This window comes from Acinonyx jubatus, chromosome C1 (genome assembly GCF_027475565.1).
Source record: "Acinonyx jubatus isolate Ajub_Pintada_27869175 chromosome C1, VMU_Ajub_asm_v1.0, whole genome shotgun sequence".
Classification (NCBI taxonomy): Eukaryota; Metazoa; Chordata; class Mammalia; order Carnivora; family Felidae; genus Acinonyx; species Acinonyx jubatus.
In genome coordinates, this window is record NC_069381.1 from 30,718,401 (window position 1) to 30,735,573 (window position 17,173).

The 17,173-nt window shown below is 36.6% G+C and overlaps 1 protein-coding gene across 1 annotated transcript in view; it reads left to right on the forward strand.

The window, feature by feature from the left end:
* RLF (RLF zinc finger) overlaps positions 1–17,173 on the forward strand; it is an 83,447-nt gene that overhangs the window by 18,116 nt on the left and 48,158 nt on the right. The window contains exons 2-3 of the mRNA XM_027059553.2: positions 14,301–14,455; positions 15,537–15,618. Coding sequence (XP_026915354.1) covers positions 14,301–14,455; positions 15,537–15,618 — 237 coding nt within the window. The remainder of the gene's footprint in view (positions 1–14,300; positions 14,456–15,536; positions 15,619–17,173) is intronic.

Below are 17,173 nucleotides of genomic sequence, written 5' to 3' on the forward strand. Positions count from 1 at the left end.
TGAGATCATGACCTGAGCTGAAGTCGGACGCTTAACCGACTGAGCCACCCAGGCGCCCCGCATCTGACTCTTAATTTGGGGTCAGGTCATGATCTCATAGTTTGTGGGTTCGAGCCTCATGTTGGTCTCCATGCTATTAGCGCAGACCACACTTGGGATTCTTTTCTCCCTGTCTCTCTGCCCATTCCCTACTCACGCTCTTTCTCTCCCTCTCAAAAATAAATAAACTTCAGAAAAACTACAATATTTATTGAGATATAATTGATATACAGTAAATTGCTTGTTTTAAAATGTGCAGTTTGATAAGCTTTGCCATATCTAATGGCAAAACACCGGTGAAACCATTACTGTAATCAAGATAATATATCCATCACCCCTAGAAGTTCCTTCCTACCCCGTTGCATTTGTCTGTCTTTTCCTACCATCTTTCATCTTCATCCAACGATTGATCTGCCTTCTCTAGAGATTAGATTCCATTTTTAAGAATTTTATATCATTCTTTTATAAACTATGCTGTGCCTTTGGCTTCTTTTACACAATAATTATTTTGAAATTCATGTTGTGTGGAATTAATATATTGTATTGCTGGGTATTCATTGTATGGTTCTATTATGCTTTGCTCATTCACCTGTTGATAGACATTTAGCATGTTTCTACTTTTTGGCTGTTACAAATAAAGTTGCTGTGAACATTTGTATTTATAAGTCTTTGTGTGGACAAATGCTTTCTCTTTCGACTCTTAAAAAATGAGAACAAACTGAGGGTTGATGGGGTGGGAGGGAGGGGAGGGTGGGTAATGGGTATTGAGGAGGGCATCTTTTGGGATGAGCACTGGGTGTTGTATGGAAACCAATTTGACAATAAATTTCATATATTTAAAAAAAACAAACGCTTTCTCTTTTCTCTTAGGTAAATATGTAGGTGGAATGGTTGTATCACATGACAAGTTTTTCAGAGTAGTTGTATCATTTTACATTCCCACCAACAATGTATGAGAGTTCTAGCTTTCTATCTCCTGATCAACATTTGGTGTGATCAGTCTTTTTAATTTTAGCCATTCTAAAATTAGTGGTGCTCTCTGTGGTTCTAATTTACATTTCCCTAATGACTTATTATGTTGAGTATCTTTTCATGTGCTTATTTGCCATTCTTATATCTTTCTTGGTGAAATATTTTTTCAAATCTTTTGCCCATTAAAAAAAAGTGGATTGTTTTTTATTGTTGAGTTTTGAGAAGGGTGTGTGTGTGTGTGTGTGTGTCTGTCTTTTTTTTCTGGACATAAACCCTTCATGAAATATATTTTTCTTTCTTCCTTTTTTTAAATGTTTATTTTTGAGAGAGAGAGTGGGGAGGGTCATAGAGGGGGGACAGAGGATCCAAAGTGTAGACTGTGCTGAGAGCAGAGAGCCCAGTGTGGGGCTCGAACTTAACAACTGCGAGATCATGACCTGTACTGAAGTCAGACACTTAACCGACCGAGCCCCTCAGGCACACCTATTCTTTATTTTAATGTTGAAGCTTAGATGGCAGAGAGTGGGCAGAATGGGAATGGTGATTTTCACTTCCAAGGTATACACATTCAGACCCTGAATCACTTGGGACTCTCTGGAGGGAACATCCTTGGCCATGACACAGATTCCATTGTGGTAATGTGGCCATGGGGAAAGCCTAAGGTACTGTCTACCTGCTTATAGGGAGCAAATCACAAGGATGAACTAAGGCAGAACAGCATCGTGGATGTCACACATTCTGGAATAACTGTTGAACTCATGTGAGATACCATCAAGAATTACTAGGATACTGGGTAAGACAGGAATGAAAAGTCCTACATAACTAATGGTGGGCATACAAGCCAGCCAAGCCATGGTTAATTTCTATTAAGTTGAACCCTTCTATAAACACACAGGCTTTTTTTCTTAGGCTTTTCCTTTTATTCTCTTACCAGTATCTCTTGAAGAACACACATTCTTAATTTTGATAAAGTTCAGTTTATCAACTTTCTCTTTTATCTTTTAACATGCTTTTCATGTTACATACAAAGATTTCCCTATGTTGTCTTCTGTAAGTTTATTTTAGGTTTTACATTTAGATCTATGATCCATTTGTAGCTTATTTTTATATATCCTATGATGGGTGGATGGAAGTTTTTTGTGTTTTTAAATGAATATCCGAATGTTCCGTATTGTTAGTTGAAAAGACTGCTTTCTCTGGGGTGCCTGGGTGGCTCACTTGGTTAAGTGTCTAACTTTGGCTTAGGTTATGATCTCATGTTTTATGAGTTCAAGCCCCATATCAGCCTCTGCACTCACAGCATGGAACCTGCTTGGGATTCTCTGTCTCCTCTCTCTGCCCCTCCCCTGCTTGCAAGTGTGCATACATGCTCTCTTTCTCTCTGAAAATTTAATATATAAACTTCAGAAAAAGAAAAGACTCCTTTCTCATTGAATTAAAAAATTGCCTTTGCACCTTGTTGAAAATCATTTAGCCATATGTATATAGGTGTATTTCTGGACTGTGTCCTGTTCATTGATCTATTTGTCTACCCTAATGCCATTATTATTATCTTGTGTTGCTTTTTCAAACAGAAAATAGAATATGAAAGCAATATTGCACATAGAGACAGGAAGTAGGTGGTTGTCAGGGGGCTGAAGGGAGGTAGTAATAATAGGGAGTTATTTAATGGGTTCAGTTTCAGTTTTGCAATGTGAAAAGTGTTCGATGCATGGATGTTGGTGATGGTTGCACAATACCATAAATATACTTAATGCCACAGAACTGTATTTTTTTAAATGGCTGAGATGATAAATTTTTTTATCATCTAATGGCTAAGTTTTGTTTGTTTGTTTGTTTGTTTGTTTTTTTTGCCATGATTTATTACAAGCTATATTGCACAATGTCTGGGGCAGAATGAATACTCAGTTTCAGTTGACTGATTTAAAAAAAAAAAAAAAAAAAAAAAGACCCAAAGAGGTTAGCTAGCAAATGATGAGGGTAAGAAGTTTGAATCCACAGCCAAAAGGCATATTATTTCACTCTATTACATAGCTACATCTGAATTGTAATACTTTTCCCCAACATGATAAAGCTTGGATTTTAAAATCTCCAGACTTACTAGTATTCTAGGTCAATGCTTGTATCAGTAATGACTCACTAAAGTAGAAATGGAGGATATGTGAGTTTATCCTCTTCTTTCTCCCTGTCTTCCTGTTGCACTTATGTTTCTTGAAAGTTGCTAATCTAAAATCTCAAGACATAAAGTTGGCTCTCTTTTTTGGTATTTTTTAAATTGTAGTGAAGTATGCATAATATAAAATTTACCATTTTAACCATTTTTAAGTACGCATTCAGTGGCATTAAGTATATTCCATTGATCTGAAACCATCACCACGATTTATCTTCAGAACATTTTCATCTTCCCAAACCAAAACTCTGAACCCTTTAGACACTAACTCCCCATTTCTCCCTCTCCCTAGCCTCTAACACCACCCTTCTATTTTCTGTCTCTAAGAATTTGACTATGGTACCATGTATGAGTGGAAACATACATTATTTTCTCTTTGTGATTTGCTTATTTCACTTAGCATAATGGCTTCAAAATTTATCCATGTTGTGGCATGTGTCAAATTCCCTTACTTTTTAAGGCTGAATAATATTCCACTATGTGTTCATACTACAATTTGTTTATTCATTCATCACTTGATGGGTTTGGCTTTTATAAATATGCTGTTATGAACATGGGCACAAATACCTTGTCAAGTCCTTGCTTTTGACTCCTTTGGGTATATATCTGGAAGTGGAACACTGGGTCATATGATAGTTGTTTATTTTTTAAATAATTATTTAAAAATTTTAAATAATTATTTATTTTGGGGAGCCTGGGTGGCTTACTTGGTTAAGTGTCCGACTTTGGCTCATGTCATGATCTCATGGTTCGTGAGTTAAAGCCCTGAGTCGAGCTCTGTGCTGACAGCTCAGAGCCTGGAGCCTGCTTCAGATTCTATGTCTCCTGCTCTCTGTGCCCTTCTCCAACTCACATTCTCTCTCTTGAAAATAAACATTTAAAAAAGTTAAAAGTAAAATAATTATTTTGAGAGAAAGAAAGAGTGAGAGTGAGAGCCTGCATGTGGGTGCAGTAGGGAGGAGGGGCACAGAGAGAAAGGAGAGAGAATTCCAAGCAGGCTCTGCACTGTCAGCGCAGAGCCTGATGTGGGACTTGATCCCACAAATCATGAGATCATGATCTGAGCCGAAATCAGGAGTCACATGCTTAACCTCCTGAACCACTCAAGTGCCCCAGGTAGTTGTTTAATTTTTGAGGGACCACCATGCCATTTTCCACAGTGGCTGCACCATTTACATTCCCAGCAGCAACGCACAGGGGGTCCAAATTCTCCATATCCTTGTCAACACTTGGTATTTTCTGGTTTGGTTTGGTTTGGTAATAGCCATCCTAATGGGAATGAAGTGGTTATGTCATTATGATTTTGATTTACATTTCTTAATTAGTGATGTTAAGCATCTTTTAATGTGCTTTTTGGCCTTCTGTGTATCTTTGGAGAAATGCCTGTTCAAGTCCTTTGCCCATTTTTAATTAGGTTGTTTGGGTTTCGTTGTTGAATTAAAAAAAATTTTTTTTAATGTTTATTCATTTTTGAGAGAGACAAAGTGTGAGTGGGGGAGGGGCAGAGAGAGAGGGAGACACAGGATCTAAATCAGGCTTCAGGCTCTGAGCTGTCAGCACAGAGCCCAGTGTGGGGCTTGAACCCACCAACTGTGAGATCATGACCTGAGCCAAAGTTGGACACTTAACCTACTGAGCCACCCAGGTGCCCTTTGTTGTTGAATTTTAAGGCTTCTTTATATATTCTGTATATCAGTGTTAACAGATATATGATGTGCAAATATTTTCTCCTGTTCTGTGAGTTGCCTTTTTACCATACTGGTAGTGTCTTTTGGTGTACAAAAGTTTTAAATTTTGATATAGTCCAATTTGTCTGTTTTTACTTTTGTTACCTGTGCTTTTGGTATCATATTCAAGAAATTATCTTAGATCTGTATTGAGTTAATTTTTGGATATGGTATAGGGTGAATCTAATTCTTTTGTATATGGTTACCTAATTTTCCCAACACTGTTAAGAAGACTGCCCTTTCCCCCATTGAATGGTCTTGGCACCCTGTGGAAACTCATTGACCAGATATGTATAGGGTTTATTTCTGGGCTTTCTGTCTCATTGGTCTGTATATCTTGTTTTCATGCCAATATACACTGCTTTGATTACTGTAACTTTGTAGTAAATTTTGAAATCAGGAAATATGAGATTTGCAACTTTATTCTTTTCAAGATTGTTTTAGCAATTCTTGGTCCCTTGAGATTCCATAATTTTAGTATGGATTCTTCTATTTCTGGGAAAAAAAGTCATTGGGATTTTGATAGGGATTGCATAGAATCTGTAGATTGCTTTGGGTAGTATTGATATCTTAACAATAGTAAGTCTTCCAATTTATGAACATTTCCATGTTATGTCTTTCCATTTATTTGTGTCTTCTGTCATTTCTTTCAGCAGAGTTTTATAATTTTCAGTGTGCTTGTCTTTCCCTTCCTTGGTTAAGTTTATTCCTATTTCTTTGATGTTATTGTAAATGGACTAGTTAACTTCTTTTTCAGATATGTCATTGTTAGTGTATAAAATCAACTGATTTTTGTGTGTTGATTTTGTATCCTGCAAGTTTGCTCAATTTGATTATTCAAATTTATTATTATTTTTTTAATGTGGAATCTTTAGCACTTTCTACATGTACAATCATGTTGTTTACAAAACATTGAAACTTTTACTTTCTCTCCAGTTTGGTTGCTTTTTGTTTCTTTTTCTTGCCTAATTGCTCTTACTATGACTTCCAGTACTATGTTGAATAGAAGTGGTGACAATAGGCATCTTTTTTCCTGATTTTAAAGGAAACGCTTTCAGTCTTTCACCATTGAGTATAATGTTAGCTGTGGGTTTTCATCTATTATTGGTGTATATTATGTTGAGATAGTTTTTTTCTTTTTTATTCAAACATTTTTTTAATGTTTACTTATTTTTGAGGGAGAGACAGAGTGTGAATGGGGGAGGAGCAGAGAGAGGGGCGGACACAGAATTCAAAGCAGGCTCCAGGCTCCGAGCTTTCAGCCCGGAGACTGATGCGGGGCTTGAATTCATGAACCTTGAGTTCATGACCTGAGCTGAAGTCAGATGTTCAACTGACTGAGCCAGCCAGGCACACTGAGATAGTTTTCTTCTGTTCCTTGTTGATTATTTTTTATCATGAAAAGTTCTTGAATTTTTCAGACACCTTTTCTGCATTAGTTGAAATGATCTTGTGAAGTTTTTTCCCCTTTATTCTATTAATGTAGTTTTTACATTGATTTTCATATGCTGAACTATCCTTGCATTCCAGGAATAAATACCATTTGGTCATGGTATCTAATTCATTTTAATATGCCATTGAATTTAGATTGGTAGTATTTTGCTGATTTTTTTTTTTTTTTTAATTTAAGAGAGAGCCTGCATGCAAGGGTAGGAGAGGGGCAGAGAGATAGAATCCCAAGCAGGATCCACACAGTCAGCTCAGAGCCTGACATGGGGTTCAATCTCATGACCCTGGGTTCATGACAAGAGTCAGACACTTAACCAACTGAGCCACCCTGGTGCCCCAATGAATTTTTTATCAGTGCTTATAAGGGATATTGATCTGTAGTTTTCCTACTTGTAGTCTTTCTTTGGCTTTGGTATCAGAATAGTGCTGGCCATATAGAATGAGTTAGAAGTATTTTGTCCTCTTTGATTTTTTGAAAGATTGAAGTTAACTGTTGGAGCTATTCCCATCCAAGCTTTCTTCCTTACTGTTATTGATAATTCAGATGAAGATACCTTATAAGATGCTGTAGTAACTTCAGATTACCTCATAAAAGAAATAATGAAAATTTTATTCAACTTCACCAGTAATGAAAGGATTGTTAAATTGAATAAACAAAATAATTGTATTTCCCCTATCCAGTTGACCCTCAAAAAATCATATTTAGATTGTAATATACAATAATTGTGACAGCTCCCAATCTGTCACTGTCTAACACTAATAATAGGAATGTAAATTGGAACAAATTTTCTGGAGCAGAATTTGGCACAATGTAAAGCTTTAAAAATTATGCATCTTTTGACCTAGCAATCCCATTTATAGGATATTATCCTAAGAAAATTGTCATGAAGAATACATGCAAGAAGTTAGAGGAATGCCTTCAACATTATGTGTAACAGTACAAAGTTAAAAACTATAATGTCCAGAAAAAGAGAATTGGGTAATAAATTGTGATACATACACAAGCCTGTGCAACTATAACATACTGATGTTGGGGAATGTTACAAAATAATGTATAGTATGACTCAATTAAAATGTTTCTATTTAGGCATTAAAACCCCCTCAGATTTAATATTACCTGTTAACAGTGGTCTGTTTCTGGGTGGTGGTAGTGTGGATTCTTGATATTATTTCTACTTCTCCATCTCTCTATTTTTTAAACAGTAAATGATACGAGTTTTAGGACAACACAGGAAAAGGTATTCTGTTAGAATTGAAAATGGTGCTTGCCTCAGCAGCACATACACTACAATTGAAAATGAAATGAAGCAAGAAACCATAGTTAAATCTTATGACAGAATCAGTATCTAAAAATAATCTGGGTAGGCTGGGATGATGGACTGAATCCAATGAAATTTAATCAGGATGGATGAACTAGGTAGATAAGATAGAGTAATAAGTAAGTCATATTTCTGGGTTTGAAAAACCAACTATACTCAATATGGAAAGTGTGAAGTGGAGCCTGATAGCAACGTATGTAAAAGACTTAAAGGTTTTAGTTGACTCTACCCGCTTTTTCTGTGTGAGCAGCCAGCCATTTTCCTCCCCTTCCATTTCATCTCACACCCAGCTTAGTCTCTTCGTGGGAAACCTCCAGTGTTTCCTCACCAAGTGACGTTAAGTCTTGTCACCATTTGCCCCCATCTGTTCTAGTCATCTTTTCTGACTGTTCAAGTTGCTGTCTATTTGGAGTCCTCCTGTTCCTCTCCCTTTTGCTTTTTCAAACTTGAGCCATACTTCAGAAATCAGACTTAGTCTTGTTGGAAGCCTGTCTGTCATAGTGTGATCACATTTTACTCAAATTTATTTTAATTCTGGGAATTTCTTATGTTGAGAAATTAAAATCAATAAGGTTTCTCGCTTTATGTGCAAAATTTGAAATAATGCAAATCTCTTCTGTTAAAAGTGACATAATTTCCTTTTGCCTTGGGACATGCAGCCTTAACAGTAAATACCTTTTTTCATTTCTTTGTGAGCCACCAGCATTCTAAAGTGTGGGGCATTAATTAGCATCACTGCCGCAAAACCTTCCCAGAAGCAGTCACTTTAATGATACTACAAAATACTAAAGACAGTGCTTAGGGGAAAAAAGGAATTTAAAAGCAACTTAAAGGGGCACCTGGGTGGCTCAGTTGGCTAATAAGCATTTGACTCTTGGTTTGGGCTCAGTTTATGATCTCACGGTTCATGAGTTTGAGCCCCAGGTCATGCTCTGTGCCCACAGCACATAACGTGCTTGGGATTCCCTCCCTCTCTCCCTCCTTGTCTCTCTCAAAAATAAATAAACTTAAAAAAATAAAAGCACATTTAAAATAGTTGTAGAATTGTGCATTCTGAGAAGACATGCAGCAAAGTGATGAAGTGTGGGCTCTGGAGCCAGGTACCTCTGAATTCAAATTTAAATTCTGAATCCTGCACTTAGCTAGTGGGTGACTTTGGGCAGACAACTTAATCTGTGTCTCTGCTTTCTTATGTGTGTATGTACGTACGTTTATTTATTCGTTTTGAGAGTGAGACTGAGCGAGCAGAGGAGGAACAGGCAGAAAGAGGGAATGAGAGAATCCCAAGCAGGCTCCACACTGTCAGCGCAGAGCCTGATGCGGGGCTCAGACCCATAAACAAGATCATGATCTGAGCCGAAATCAAGAGTCAGATGCTTAACTGACTGAGCCACCCAGGTGCCCCTCTTTGTTTCCTCACTTTAAAAAAAAAAAAAAGGAAAAGATTTTATTTTTAAGTAATCTCTATACCCATTGTGGGGCTCAAACTTGCATGCTCTATCGACTGAGTCAACAAGGCACCCTTTTGTTTCTTCAGTTTTAAAATGGGCTGGGGACACCTGGGTGGCTCAGTTGGTTAAGCATCTGACTTTGGCTCAGGTCATGATCTTACAGTTCATGAGTTTGAGCCCCACATCAGGCTCTCTGCTGTCAGCACAGATCCTCTGTCCCCCACTCTCTCTATCCCAACCCCATGTGCACACGCTGTCAATAAATAAATAAATAAAAATAAAAATAAAATAAAGCTTAAAAAAGAATAAATAAAATGGGCTGATGGTAGGGGCACCTGGGGGACTAAGTCGTTTAAGTGTCTGACTTTGGCTCAGGTCATGATCTCATGGTTCATGAGTTTGAGCCCCGCATCAAGTTCTGCACTGGTGGTGCAGAGCCTGCTTGCAATTCTCTCTCTTCTCCCTCTCTCTCTCTGCCCCTTCCCCACTTGCATGCATGCTGTCTCTCTTCTCTCTTTCTCTCACTCTCTCTCTCTCAAAAAGAATAAATAAACTTGAAAAAAAAAGGGGGGGCTGTTGTAAATTGTGTTAGTAGCATGGAAAACTCCTAGGAGAATACATAGCTAATACTGTGTGCTCAAAAATACTATGAGAATTCCATTGGGAATATTTCTATTAAAGAAAATAGTCTTAAACCACTTGAGTTTTAAATTGCAGTACATCCCTGCATAAAATATGACTATTTTGTAAGAAATGCTCCCTCTTTGGGGCATCTGACTGGCTTAATTGCAAGAGCATGTGACTCTTGATCTCGGGGTCGTGAATTTGAGCATGTTGGGCGTAGAGATTACTTTAAATACATAAACTTGAGAAAATGCTCCCTTTTAGATAGTTTCTCGGAAAATAGGATGTGCCAGTCTCTTTGAAACCATGTAGTGAGGAATGTAGATAGAATTCAGATGAAGGGAGATTTTTTCCCCCTTCACTGTAAGCATAATAATTGTTCACTAAAGAAAATTTGAGCGTGGCTGGGTGACTCGGTTGAGCATCCAACTCTTGATTTCAGCTGAGGTCATGATCCCAGAGTCATGGGATCAAGCCCCAGTCAGGCTTTGTGCCGAGCATGGAGCCTTCTTGAGATTCTCCTTTTCTCTGTCTTCCCTCTCCCCTGCTTGTGACTGCACTCTTTCCAAAATAAAAATTAAAAAAAAAAAAAAAAGTGAAAAAAAAAGAAACTTGGGGGTGCCTGTGTGGTTCAGTTGGTTAAGCATCCCACTCTTGGTTTTGACTCAGGTCATGATCTCCCAGCTTTGTGGGTTTGAGCCCCTCATCCCTCGTAGAATTCTCTCTCTCCCTCTTTCTCTGCCCACCCCCACCCCCAATTTGTACTGTGTCTCTCAAAATAAATAAATAAACTTTAAAAATAAAATAATTTTAAAAAAGAAATTTGGGAAGTTCAGAAAAATATGAAAACAACAAAAAAATTGTTCATAATGCTACTACTGTCCCAGTGCTAACCATATTAGCATTTTAGTTGAGTTCCTTCTAAGTTTTCCCCTGTGCATTATTATTTTTTTTTAATATACATATATGTTGTGATTATAGCATACAGAACTGGAGGGTATTTAGCCTGGAGAAGTAAACTATTGTAGAAGTCCAGATGAGTCCATAGTAAACTATGTTGGGGGCCTGGTCAGGGTCACTAGCTATAGAAGTAAAGCATAGAGGTAGGAAAAAAAAATATTTCTGAGGTTGAATCAACAAACTGTGGGGTGGTGATTTAGTTTTTTAGCTCCGGCTCCTGAAAAGAGGCAGATGGAACATAGGAGGAAGAGCATATCTGCTGGGGAAGATGTTTGTTTTGGACATGTTGAGTTTGCGATTTGAGTAGGACATTCAGATGGAAATGTCTAATAGGCAGTTGAGGTTTTAAACAAAGACTTGAGAGGTAATCTGCCTGGGATATGCATGAGAGCACCCCAGTAAGAGTGTTTAAAATCATCAAAGATGGCGCCTATAGAGATGCACGTGTATCTGACCTCTCAGTATACCTTTCTGTTTAAGGGCAGGAGTAGAATTTCCATCCTTACTACTCAGCACAGTATTACCACATAGTAGGTGTTTGTGGAATAAATGAGTTTATTGAAACAGAGAGGGGACATTAATTTGGTCTCTGTAGAATCCTAATGAGCTTGAAGAAGTGATATTTATTATTTATCTTCCCTTTCTCTTTCAGTTTTCTTGGTGTCTAAAATAAAATTTCTAAGGAGAAATAAGACCTATTTTTCTTTACTGCTTCTGATGGAATTTTGTTTACATGAGATACTTAAATATTATTTGGATGGCTGTAATTCAGCTTAATCTTGAATTTTTTTAAAAAGGTGATTGTGAGAAAGATTGTTTCAGTGAATCTTCAAATGCTCAGAGTATGTCATAGTGGATAATGTTAAGATCTATTTAATTGGACTAACACATAAGGATGAAAAGATTTAGGAATATAAAAATATATAAATCAGTATAGGGCAAGCTATAAACATAAATATCCATGGGGTATTGAATCTTTGAAATTGTGTAGCTTGTGGAAGTCTTCATGAAATGTGTCATAAGATACTAGATTGGTGGCAGGAGCATTCTTAGTGGGAAGGTGGACTGGAAAGACCCACTTCATCTGTATGCATTCAACCCTTCTCTTTGTATACTTTAGGCAGCAGTTGGTTAATTTGCATGTGTGGTTTCAACTGTCACACTGTTGACTCATTCTGAAAGCTCCATGAGGATAGGCGTCCATGTCTTTTTCCCCCAGTACCTAACAGTGTAGGTTAGAGTAAGCTATCGGTAAATATTTGTCCAGTGAATAAAATGATGAATGGATTAGCAAACATTTAGTGAGACTTGAGAATGTTCTATGGGGGTGGGAGTGGGTGGAGAATTGTTAGTCCTGTAAAGATTGAAAACACATAGTATCTGACCTCAGGGAGCATAAAATCTGGTATTGAGTATAAATTTATCAAGCTCTCTGGTTTAACCAATGCAGACAATTAAGTAATTTGCTGACCTGAAACAGACTTTGTTTGTAACATAGATTTTAATAGATTTCTTAAGAGAGATTATGTGAATTTTTATTTATATAACAGATAATCACATAATCTCCATTCCTTTCGTGTACTCATTTAGCTACAAAAAGGATTGTTGTGGGCTCAGTTTTAAGAACCTTTGATATTATTAAGTTTTTATTTTATTAAAATTTGGGATTTCTTTTAAATATATATTTTTAATGTTTATTTATTTTTGAGAGACAGAGACTAAACAGGGGAGAGGTGGAGAGAGAGGGAGACACCGAATCCGAAGCAGGCTCCAGGCTCCAGGCTCCAGGCTCCGGGCTGTCACCACACAGCCTGATGCAGGGCTCGAACCCATGAACTGTGAGATCATGACCTGAGCTGAAGTTGGACGCTCAACTGACTGAGCCACCCAGGCGCCCCTAAAATTTGGGATTTGATTAAATGAGGACATAATGCTCCTCTGAAAATACAGAAGGAGCTCATATCTAAACTGTGATAAAGAAGCAAGATACCTAATTGAATTGGTATACTAAAACAACTGGCTTGATCACTCAAGTATGCAAAGACCAGATAATCCAATGTGTTAGCTAAGAGTTTTACTGTATATGGTATAATTGTTTATGATGTATTTCCTTGTAAGTTTTTTTTTTTTTTTAAGCAATCAAGACTAGTCAGTTCTTAATTATTAGAACTGATATAAGGCCTTTTTAGAAACTGAAGCTGCAAAAAATCCAGTGGAATCCTGTAGTGCTACTATAACTATTTGTGGTTCTTCACGCAGAAAAATTAAAGTGAAGACAGGGAGTTAGGACTTTTTGAAGAAATTATACTGGGGGTAATGAATTCAAATCATATGTAATTCGCTCAAGATAAAGCTACCCTTTGAAAATAAGACACTGGTCCAGTCAGAATGTGTATTCTGAGGGAAAAAACTTGTATGCTGCCTATGCATAATTCAAGTGGTAACCTAACTAGATATATCAGTTGAGCATAAGCAAAACCTAAGCAGTTGTTGGAAGGAAGATATATATATTAATAGAAGAGAGCACAACCCTGTGGAACTTAGAGTCCCCAAGCAAGAATTTTGCAGTGATTTTCTAGCATTGTCCAGAGAGAACATAAGCCAGCTTTCCACCATCATTTTAACAAATTCTTCGTGTTGGACACATGTAATTTATTAGGCTTGATTGTAGTTCCATTTTCCTTTGTTTTAGATTTCATACTCACCAGATACACCCTCTTAGGTAACCATGCTATAGGTAAGGCATTACTCTGGGTGGTAATATGACTGTCTCCTATTATAAACAAATAAATTGGCATTTGGCCTATATGTGGATTTTTAAAAAATAAACTTCATTGAAAATAAAAATATAACATCATTCTTTCATAAATTGGTTGGTGTAAATTAAGCCTAATCAGTTCTGTGTGTGCAGAGAAAAATGGATTTTTAGAGCTATAGAGCTGAGGGCCATACTCAGGAATAAATGTCTTCTTGTAGAAGGCAGGAACCATAGTCCTATTCTCATATACCCAGTGCTTACTACTGGCTGGTGCTCAATTTAATCTATTAATGAAACTCATTATTGAATTTCAGAGATCATAACTCCAGAGTTCTAGTGAGAATAACTATAGAGATTTTATGGCTTTACCTTTAGATTTATTCTCATGTCAAAAGAGCAGTTCTGGCTTTTCTTTAATTCAGTAGAAACAATTCATTAAATGATGAAAATAGAGTCTTCTCGGGGTGCCTGGGTGGCTCAGTCAGTTGAATATCCAACTCTTGATTTTAGCTCAGGTCATGATCTCACAGTTCATGGGATCGAGCCCTGCATCATGCAATTTGTTGACAGTGTGGAGCCTGTTTGGGATTCTCTTTCTCCCTCTCTGTCTGCCCCTTCCTTGCTCATACTCTGTTTCTCTCAGAGTAAGTAAGCAAACATTTAAAAAAAGAGAGAGAATAGAATCCTGTAAACAAATGAGAGGCTAAAAAGGCAAATAAAAGGTGTGTGCATTTGTTAGATAAAAGGGGAGTGACAGTATTTGAGAACAAAGACAGTCTGTTTCATTGTTTTTATTTCTTAAATAATTAATACTCTAATTTTATTTTTTAGACCTTATTGCAGTACGCAAGCAACAAGAATGCCTCAGAACATATGGTGTATCTTCTGGAGGTATATCGACTTGCCATCCAAAGCTTTGCCAGTGCACGCCCATATTTAACTACTGAATGTGAAGATGTCCTGTTAGTGCTTGGCAGATTAGTACTGTAAGTTTAAGTACTTAAGTCACTGTTAAAATTGAGTACTTCTGGTTGTAATGTTTGCTTGACTTTTCTTTACTATGAAATCACATTATTCAGAGCACCATTAAAGCCATACCTTTGAATGAAATTTCCTTTGCTCTGAGCCTTCATACTCTGGTTCCCAGGAAATAAAGTGCAAGCAAAGCTCCAGCCAAACAACGTAATCTTTAAATGCCTCCAGAGTCTCTTCTACTCAGGCTTAGCATCCAAGAATAATACATTTTCTCTCTGTTCTTAGGTATAGATCAATTTAAGTGACAGTATCTGGAAACTGTAGTGGTCTTTGAGGATCACTTTGTGGAGAAATACTCTGAAATTCTACAATTCAATTACATTATTTGAACCAAGAATAATTTTATTAGCGGACAATATCAGGATATAGTATAAGATTACTACCCTGAGTCCATGATAATTTAGCTGTTGTTTTAATATTTGGCTGTTGTAGTAACAGATAAAATTACACCTTTAATGCAGTTTTCATCTGCAAATTGAAAAGGTACAACTATTCAGTTTTTAGATTGGTTTAGCTTACAGATTGTTTGGAAGGATTCTAGTCTGGGTAGTCTTGATTTGTTAAAGACAAAGAATTGGCCTTGTCAGTATTTCTGCTTCCTCTGCAAGTGACAAGAATCTATATAGATGACAGTTACAATATTTATCTCTTTATCAGCTGCATTGACAATATTTTGCTCCTATTTTTGTCTTCAGGAATCAGAATGGTTCCTATTTGTGTGCCCTCCCCACATCCTAATAAAACTAAATAAAACTGCTTGCAATAATATGGTTTCTAAAAGGAATATATTATTACTGACTTCTAAAGCCACAATGTAATTATAAAGATGCCTGGTTTTTCTTTATTCTCTTTTTTAAAGTTGAAAAGCCAATATAACAGTGTTGAAGAAAATTTTGAAGAGTGAGAAACAAATTTCAAATAATCTAAACAAATGTAAAATGTATATTCAGTATCACTGTTGTACTATATTTGATTATGCTTATAACTACTATAACCACCTTTGTATATTGACTTCATTATTTTATATTATAGGAGCTGTTTTGAATTATTGCTTTCAGTGTCTGAAAGTGAACTGCCATGTGAAGTCTGGGTACTCTTCCTTCAGTCTCTACAGGTGAGTTGATTTGGGCTCAAAAAAGTTCTCTGTTTAGATATCCAAGACACTTAGTTAATTCCTCCCAGCAAATAAAATTGAAAACTTGGAAGAAAAACAAGCATACTGTATATTAGTTTCATGAAATTTTGAGGAAGATGCCTTCCAAATGAAGGGGGTGTGTTAAAAATTGTTTTATTCTTTCATTTGGTTTTGTTAGCCATTATATAGCTTAGGAATCAACATAGAAGTTTTCATTATTCAAAAACAAAGTTATAGACAGAAAAAAGCTATTAAAAATGTAAAGTTGTATATGGTTGGTTATAAGGTAGCAGTATTTGGATCATTCTTTGTACACTTATCTAGTAATTTCCCTTTAACATTAGGGATTATGTCTAGCAGTATAAGTCTCTCAAACAGCCAAAATAGTCATCATAGATTCTGTTCATGCATTTTGTTTGCAGAAGAGCTCCATTGGCTCTCATATTGGCTTGATTATCCACTTTCGTAAAAGGTGAGCAGCACATCAGAAAGTAACGAGTTGTGGAGGAGATAATAGGATAGGAGGAAAAGCAAGTAAAATGCCAGTAACAGGAAGCAAATTTGCCTGTTACTGACAGAAACCGAAAAGCTATTTAAAAAAAAATAGTTTGTTATCACTATGTACTAAATACTGCTCTACATTGTTTTGTGTGTTTTGTGTCTTTTAATGTGTTTTGTGTCTTTTAATCAAATTACAAGCCTATAATGTAGTGATCATTTGAATCCCCATTTACAAATAGGAAGACTAGGCATGGAGAGTGTTGATTAGCTTACCCAAAGTTACACCCAGATTTATATCCAGAGCTTGTTTTGCTAACTGCTTCCTCGAGGACATAACTCTGTAGTAGCCCAGACCTGTTTCATGTAGGCACAAGTAAATGTTTAGATGTTAACAGACATACTTCTTTATCTGGCAGTTTCTTTCTTCTGGGGTGTGTAATTCAAAATGAAATGATAACAGTGTTAATCTTTTTCTTTTTGGGGAAAAGAGGATTTTTTTTCTCATGTCTTTGGCCTGTTTGAATCCCTATAACATGGTCCTAATTCCTCAAATATTCATATGGGTGCTAAAATCATCTCTCATACATAACACACTGATTTTGTTATGCTGTGTTTTGAGGCTTGCCAGTAGTTTTGTCCTGGCATACAACAGTCTAGAAGGGCAAATCTCTCTATTCTTGTTAAGGCTATTACTATTATTTATATTAGTATCCTTTGCAGAGAGAATACTGTCCTGTTTCTTCATTCTTTTCTTAGATTGTATGCCTGCACAAAATATTTGCCTTTCCCCTACACCTGTGTAACTTTTTCCAGTATTTATCATACAGGATATATTTTTGAATATGTGTTCAATAAAAGAAATGTAGTAGAGGTACAGATAAATGTAAGACGTGGTCCCTGTTGCACACTAAAAGGTAAAACCCTGAAGTTTTCTTATTTTAGTGATAAATGAACAAGGCAGTAGATAGTTTTGAGGAAACTTTTGGTAAGAGAACAGTTGTTATCAGAGCAGGCCACAAGTAGAACACGCTCA